Consider the following 7,961-nt stretch of genomic DNA (forward strand, 5'->3'; position numbering starts at 1 on the left):
CGTCCCTGCCAGCTTTCCCCTTTCGCTTACCAGCCCGTCGATCTGCACTTGCTTCACTGCCGAGTCCCCCGGGCCCGATTTGCTTTTGGCTTTCCCGCTAACGACCGCGGAAGCTACGGCTCCGCTTCCTTCTTTACGAGACGCCATGGCGAAAAGAAGCAGCGAGCACACCGTATCCGGGAAGGGAAAAAGGGGGAGGGGGGAACGTTGTGCACAAAGGATCTTCCGGGTGACGGACTAGAAACACGATCCCGGAATATAAGGTTCCGCTTGGCAGAAGCCCGAAAGTCAGTTTAAACTGGCTTTTGGATAGGAGAGACCGTGCTGATTTCCCAGTAAAAGACGCGATAGAGCAGGGGTCTCTAAAGTTGGTCACTTTAAGACATGTGGACTTCCCCAGCCGCTGGGGAATTCGGGGAATTGAAGTCCACAAGTCTTAAAATGGCCAACTTTGGAGAACCCTGCGATAGAGGATCAGGTTGCGCCTCACAAATCGGTAATGTTATTAAATGCAGGATGCGAGAAAATCTGCCTGTGTGGGTCGCTGAGTGTGGAAAATCACTTAATGGCACTTCAATCAATCGATTTGGAGTATATTTCGTTTATACGATTCTGGCAATTGACATGACAATTATCCAAGAAAATTGTATCCTCCCGAAGATCCAAAAAACCCCAACCCTGAAAAACCTTGAAGAGAAGGTGATGGGGCCAGTGTCAGTAGTTTGACACACAGCGGTGCTTTGATTTTTAAGTTTTAGGGCCTTGGCTTTATACTGTAATGTTGTTTAATTATTTCCTGTTTTTACGTGTACTCTCATGAGCTTCCCAGTCACAAGGATTGTGCTGGGCAGTTATATACAATAGGTAGGTAGGTAGATATAGAGACAGACAGACAGATGATAGAGGTAGATTAGATAGATAGATAGATAGATAGATAGATAGATAGATAGATAGATAGATGATAGATAGATAGATATAGATAGATAGATGATAGATAGATAGATAGATGATAGATAGATAGATAGATAGATAGATAGATAGATAGATAGATAGATAGATAGATAGATAGATGATAGATAGATAAGAGTTCATTTTACCAGCAGTCCTCTGAGACCATCACCCTTTTAAAAGTGATTATGAAAAGCTTCAAGGGACAATCCTTTAAATCTCCCACCTACCCCCAACTTGGTCCTTCTCCATATATTGAGATTGCAAGTCCCCGGATTCTCTTCCAGCATGGTTATAAATATTTTATTCGTTTTGGAAGTGCACAAGATTTTCTTTTGCTGCAAGAGGGGAGGCCGCTGCTCTTCAGAAATGAATTTAACGCTTGCCAATGTCAGAGCCGAATTAATAGCCCAGTTTTAGATAATGCATCTGATCTCAATTGTATAACAGAATAAATAACGCCAAATACTAAAAATACGAAAATAATAATTGGTCTGCTTTTATTACCAACAAAGTTATACTCTTAAAACTTTATTTTGAATGTAGAATGCATGGCGGATTTTTTTTTTAAATGAGCACTTCACAACTTTCTGCGCCCAACAGCTTCGATCCGAATTCTTTGCAGCCTGGTTCTTAACTGTTGTCAGAACTCTTCCCCACGTGTTTCAGGCAGGAAGACACTGCGCATGCGTCAGCGTGGTCTCTCCTTCCGTTGAACGAACCTGCCAAACTTCCGGTAAATAGAGAGGCAGGCGGTTTTGCCTGCTTTAGTGGGGTCTTCTTGTATGTTTACGTTCCTTCGGCTCCCGTTATGAAGATCACCCGGCAGAAGCACGCCAAGAAGAACATGGGCTTCTACAAGTACAATTTTGGTTTCCGGGAGCCTTTCCAGGTGCTGCTAGACGGCACCTTTTGCCAGGCGGCGCTGCGCAACAAGATCCAGATACGGGAGCAGTTGCCGGGTTACCTGGCCGGAGCCACGCAACTCTGCACGACGCGGTGAGGAAAGTGGGGGGATGGGGCGGGGAGAGTTGGGGGGGGTAAATGCGCCTCGATTGGCTGCGAGGGACAAGTGACAGGAGCGCGAGACGCGACTGCGAAACTGCGCACGCGCGCTCGGTTCCTTGGATGGCCGGCAGGACCGCGCGAGCTTTTCCAAGTAGCGTGGCCTGGGATTGGCTGATAGAGTTCTGCGCGACGGGGGGCGGGACGGTGGTTGCCGGCAGACGGTTAATGACGTGGGGGGGGCCACTCGTTAGAAGTCCCTGCGAGGCAGCGAAAGAGGCAGGGATCATTCACTGATTCAGCAGCAGTCCCGCATGGAGAGGCTGGTTGGGTTACAGGTAGTCCTCAACTTAGAACTCCCCAAGCAAGAGCCTTCTCTAGATTTAAAACCCTTGAGATCAGGTAGTGCTGTCATTCTAACTCTATTAATCGAAGCCACATGGGTATATACGATGTAGTCCTCAACTTATAGGTTCGTTTAATGATCGTTCAAAGTTATAATAACACTAAAAAATGGGGACTTAGGAACATTTTTCACACTTAAACACCATTGTCGCATCCCCATAGTCACATGATTTACATTCGGATGCTTGATAACGGACTCATATGACCGTCGCAGTGTCCCAAGGTCACAGGAACCACTTTTGCAACCTTTTGTCAAGCAAAGTCAATGGGGGAGCCAGATTCACTTAACAACCCGGTTACTAACTTAACTGCAGTGACTCACTTAACAACTGGCAAGCAAGGTCGTAAAATGGGAGCAAAATTCACTTAGCAGCAGAAGTTTTGGAGTCAGTTGTGATCGTAAATCGAGGACTACCTATACAGGAAAAGGAGGAGAATAATTGAAGAAGGGGAAAAATCAGGTAGAAAAGGAGATTATATTATATTCCATCCATGTTGGAAATTAGAGTAGAACAAGTTTTTAGGCCTGTATGTAGATAAAATTACTTTTTCCAGCGCCTGAAAAAATGATTTTTACTTGCAATATTTTTCCAACAAATCTTTATGTTCAAAAACCTATGCTAGGAGTAATATATAATGGATAACAATGTGATCTTCATATTTCCCATAGAAATGTATGACGACTTGTAATCTACTCACTACAGTGATCATAGATTTGAAGGGAATGCTTTGAAGCCAGTTGCTGAAATCATGAAGTAAAAATAACCAAATCTGTTGGTGCCCTGTTCCCCGAAAATAAGCCCTCCCCTGAAAATAAGCCCTCCCCGAAAATATTGCAACGCAGCAGCCATGAGGTGACCACACTCGCTGCCTCCTGCACCTCAAACATAATAAGACCTACCCCAAAATAAGGCCAAGTGCTTTTTTGGGGGGGGTCAAAAGAAAATAAGACCCTGTCTTATTTTGGGGGAAACACGGTAGATGAGGGAAAGAAAGAAACAGCCAATATATAAGGTCACAGTACTGAAAGTTTGAATGACTATTGTGAAAAATTTCCAAGACACACACAAAAAAACCAGACAACATTTCATTTTAAAGCTTTGTCTGCCTGTTCTTTTACCAGGTGTTTGGTAGCCCTAATGTTAAAGGACAGGGAATAGATGTTAATAACAAAGGTGCCTATATGTTGGGGACAAGTGTCAAGCAAGCATGTGGAAGCAGTGTCAGGATGCAAGTTGTGCAAAACAAGGGGACTTGCCTCTTGATGCTCCTCCCATCTTCTTGCCTGTTTTGACACGTACCCACCCTCACCATCACATGGAAGTTTCTGGTCAATTATCTCTTACTGTCCCATCCTAGTTTGTGGGGAATATTGGGAGTATTCCAATATTCCATTCAATATTTTGAATGTTCTTATCATATATACGTACTGTATATCCCACCATTTAGAGGCTCAAGGTGGTATACAAACACTGCCTGCTACCATTTTCCCCAGAGAAAAATGCTTTGTTCTTACAACAACAATCCTATGAAAAACTTTGGACGGAAAGAGGGTGACTTACCCAAACTCACACAGTGATCAGTAGATAGTATCATTTTATGTTACTATTCTACGTACTACGTAACACTTTAATTTTATATCAATTACTTGAAGTCCACTGAACGTGAGCAACTTGTAAATTCAAATAAATAAAAGTATTTGTTGATACATGTTCTTTCTTTAAATATTTACATGTGACTCATCTTAAATCAAATTCTAGGTAGATCACAATCCAATAATAAAAAACATGTATAAATAATAAAATAAACCAAAAAGAGATGAAATAGATCACATAATGAAATCATATTTGATGGGTTTTTTTTTTCATTTCTTAATGTATTTTTGCTTTTCAGTTCATACATATATATTTAATTTCCTAGGAATATATTTAACTTCCTCCATGTATATTTCAAGAAATTTCATTCCATCTTAAGAAATAGAGGCAGTCATTGTTTAGCGATCACTTGTTCAGCAACCATTCAAAGTTACGACGATGTTGAAGATTTACGGCCACGCCTTGCAGTTGTAGCATCCCCACAATCATGTGATCATGATGTGGATGTTTATCTGGAGTTAGTTGGATTCTACCTTAATTCCAAAAAGACATTGGTACCTACCATTTATGAGTAGATTTGATGATGGATGTAGACTTTTGATATAATTAAGCTTCTTGTTAAAAATACAAAATAAAGTTTTGTTTTTCTTTTTCTTACCATATTTCCCTTTTAGATGTGTGTTAAAAGAATTGGAATGCTTGGGGAAACAGTTGTATGGTGCCAAACTAATTGCACAGAGATTTCAACTTCGCAACTGCTCTCATTTCAAGAATCCAGTGAGTGGTTCAGACTGCCTATTGTCCATGATTGAGGATGGCAATCCACACCATTATTTCATAGCTACACAGGTAAATTTATTTCACTTGAACATATTTGAATAAAATGTCCTACCTGTGACCTGAACTAAAAATATTCATTCATTTTCTTCTACATAACCTTGAATAACTGGGTCATTGACTTCGTTCAGATTTCAAGAAAAAAATCCTCTTGCTGCAGTGAATTCACTACTTTCCAACTACTTATCTTTCATTGTTAATTTGCTGTCCTACCTGTGTTACATTTACATACAGCGATAGCTGTTTTACAGCTGTTATACTTACAATATTAGGTTAATTATATTTCAAAAAAGTGTAATTACATTTTAGCAAATCATGGGCTGAGGGGATATAGTTAGGGTTTTTTATTTTTTTTCTGTGAAGTGTATTGTGTAGTCTGCACTCACCTGCATCTTGTAACAGGCTCTTTTTTTGTTTTACTTTTTTTAAAAAAATAGGACCAGCACCTGGCCACAAAAATAAAAAAAAGGCCTGGAATCCCTCTGCTGTTTATAATTCAGAATACAATGGTTCTGGACAAGCCTTCCGCCAAATCTTTGGCTTCAATACAAGCAATGCACACAAACCAGCTTATTCCGGAGCACCATAAGCAGACTATTTCATTTCTGAAAGAGAAAGAAGGTCTTGTGAAAACGTCAGAACCCAAAAAAAGAAAGCGGAAAAGGGCTGCTGGGCCAAATCCTCTCAGCTGTCTGAAGAAAAAGAGAAAAACTGGAGAATCCCAACAGTCTTCCACATCTAAGAAAAAGGGGAAACAGAAGCGCAGTAAAAAGAAACCAGGCATTATGACTGCAGCTGTCCCAGATATGACAGCATAACTATTCTGAATAGTTGATGTGCATATCCATTTTACAATACAATACAATACAATAGTAGAGTTGGAAGGGACCTTGGAGGTCTTCTAGTCCAACCCCCTGCCTAGGCAGGAAACCCTATACCGTTTCAGACAAATAGCTATCCAACATCTTCTTAAAGACTTCCAGTGTTGGGGCATTCACAACTTCTGGAGGCAAGCTGTTCCACTGATTAATTGTTCTCACTGTCAGGAAATTTCTCCTTTTGCGGACTTTGGATATGTAGTTAATGCTGTTTGAAAAATAAATCATATTTTGTTTTCTAAAAATATATATATAGTTTACCATGTATGTCAGGTTGGTGGCACGAGTGAACTCTTCACAATTTTTTTGTCATCTCATTTCAAAGAAATTGTGTACATCTTTTGAAGTGACAGCTGAAATATATAAGAACAAGCTTTATATAAAGCGGCTATAAGGTTAAGATGTTTGGTACTTATCAAAACAGAAGGCATTGTGAGGACGGCAAAACAATCCTTATAGAAAGATACTACCCAGGTTAAATTCAGGATAGGGATGTGCTACTAAGACTGCAATCGGAATAAGACAGGATTGAGTTCAGGGATAAGGAACAGCATTCTAGCCAGCTTTTTCTACCACCACCATTCTTGTCCCACCCACCCACCCCAGGATTTCAGGAGAAGCAGCTGCTTTGAATTGGTGGTTTCTTCAAATGAGAGCAGTAAAAACTATATTATTCCACTTTTGATTTACTTTGCGTTAATCAGGAAATCCAGCTTTATTTGTTATGCTTCTTATGCAATGAAATGCAGTTACTTTTAAGCTCGAGGACAGAAATGCTTGTTTTAAGCATCCAAGAGGCTAGACAGATGTCCCTTTATGCTTTGAATCACAAATTTCTCCCTTCAAATTTCCCTGGACTAAAATAGCTTATAAATGTGCTTTCTTCAGTTAGAGTAGATTTTCATATGTCTGATAGAATATTATTTTAATTTGTATTGATGCTTGGGTGTGGAGAATACATCTTCTATGTCCTGGGAGTTTTTTTGAAGGATGATGCAGAGCTCATTACAATGTAACCATTCAGTGATCCTATTTTCCATGTTTCAATGCTAAAATTAATGAGGTCAGTCTAAGCAAATGCGTATTTGAAAAAGATCCTAACTAGAACCATAATGCCTATCTAAAAATGTAGCATTCTGACAGTAGGAATATCATGTAGAATACTGTTACAAGAGCTGGAAAAAAATGAACAGTTCGTTCTTGACAATTTAGAATCAAACCAGCTTTAATTAAATTAGGCTACAGTAATTTAACGGATAGGTCACTGTTCTCCAGATGTTTTAGAATTCAGCTTCCATTAGTTCCAGCCAGCATGGTCAATGACAAGGAAATACAGAAAGTTTGGTCTAATGTATTTGACCAAATACCAAATTCTTGACATTTGAAACATCTGGAACCTGCCAGGTTCCTGCTCTAGGTTATAAGTGGATATAGAAAATCTACATGCCTTTGTTAAAATGCCAGGTTTTTGAGATGTTAAAAAAAAAAATCAGCAAAGAAAAATCACTTCAGAATTTTTTCCACTTTCATAAAACATTTCAGCTATACAATTCAATTGAAAAACAAACTGAAAATGTTTACTTGGGGGAAAAATGAGACTAATGTGGCTGCATAAATGTTCATATCCTCTTAGACTAATCAAGCCCGTTCAGCTGTTCTAGTAGGAATTTTCTGACATTTACTCAGTTGCCTCTTATAGCAAAAGCCATGTTCAACAGAGAGCTTACAAAACATCAAAGGAATCTCACTATTGAAAGATATCAGGTACCCCCCAAAAAATTCCAAGGCATCGGCTATACCATGAAATAAAGTGAAGACGGTCATCAACAAGTGGAAAAAATACGGCAACTGTGATATTACTAAGAACTGGATGTCTCTCCAAAATTGATGAAAAAAACAGAAAACTGGTCCAAGAGTCTTCCAGAGTCCTACAGAAACATTAAAAGAGCTGTATGAAGTTCTGGCAAGTACTGGTTGTGTACTACATCTGACAATGTCTCATATTTTTTATATGTCTGGGCTATGTAGGACAGCTAGATAGAAACCTTTTCTTATAAAGATGAACATCCAAGCCTGGCTACATTTTGCAAAAACTTACATCACATCTGACGAAAGCATGTAGGAAAATGTCTAACGAAGCCAAGTTTAAACTTTGGCCATAATTTGAGAAAGTACATTTAACACACAAATAACAGTGCACATCATCAAAAGTTCACCCACAGTGAAACTTGGTGACAGCAGCATTATCTTTTGGGGATATCTTTCTTTAGCCAGAACTGGAGTTTCAGTCAAG

General features: G+C 39.6%; 2 protein-coding genes across 3 annotated transcripts in view; one reads left to right on the plus strand and one right to left on the minus strand.

The window, feature by feature from the left end:
• Window positions 1-198, minus strand: part of EIF3H (eukaryotic translation initiation factor 3 subunit H) — a 96,726-nt gene extending 96,528 nt beyond the window's left edge. Inside the window, exon 1 of the mRNA XM_081952847.1 lies at window positions 31-198. Within this exon, the coding sequence (XP_081808973.1) occupies window positions 31-147 (117 nt within the window). The 5' untranslated portion in view covers window positions 148-198. The remainder of the gene's footprint in view (window positions 1-30) is intronic.
• A 1,343-nt stretch (window positions 199-1,541) lies between these two features.
• UTP23 (UTP23 small subunit processome component) lies at window positions 1,542-5,913 on the plus strand. 2 transcript variants are annotated; one of them, XM_081950339.1, is made up of 4 exons: window positions 1,542-1,947; window positions 4,628-4,802; window positions 5,228-5,626; window positions 5,837-5,913. In XM_081950339.1, exons 1-3 carry the CDS (start codon window positions 1,760-1,762, stop codon window positions 5,606-5,608), a joined length of 744 nt encoding a protein of 247 aa, XP_081806465.1. In that variant the 5' UTR covers window positions 1,542-1,759; the 3' UTR covers window positions 5,609-5,626; window positions 5,837-5,913. The 2 variants fall into 2 exon arrangements, with proteins under 2 accessions (XP_081806465.1, XP_081806464.1); XM_081950338.1 differs by having other exon boundaries at window positions 1,543-1,947; window positions 5,228-5,913.
• The last annotated feature ends 2,048 nt before the right edge of the window (window positions 5,914-7,961 follow it).

This window comes from Natrix helvetica (genome assembly GCF_964273705.1).
Source record: "Natrix helvetica genome assembly, chromosome: 4".
Lineage (NCBI taxonomy): Eukaryota > Metazoa > Chordata > Lepidosauria > Squamata > Natricidae > Natrix > Natrix helvetica.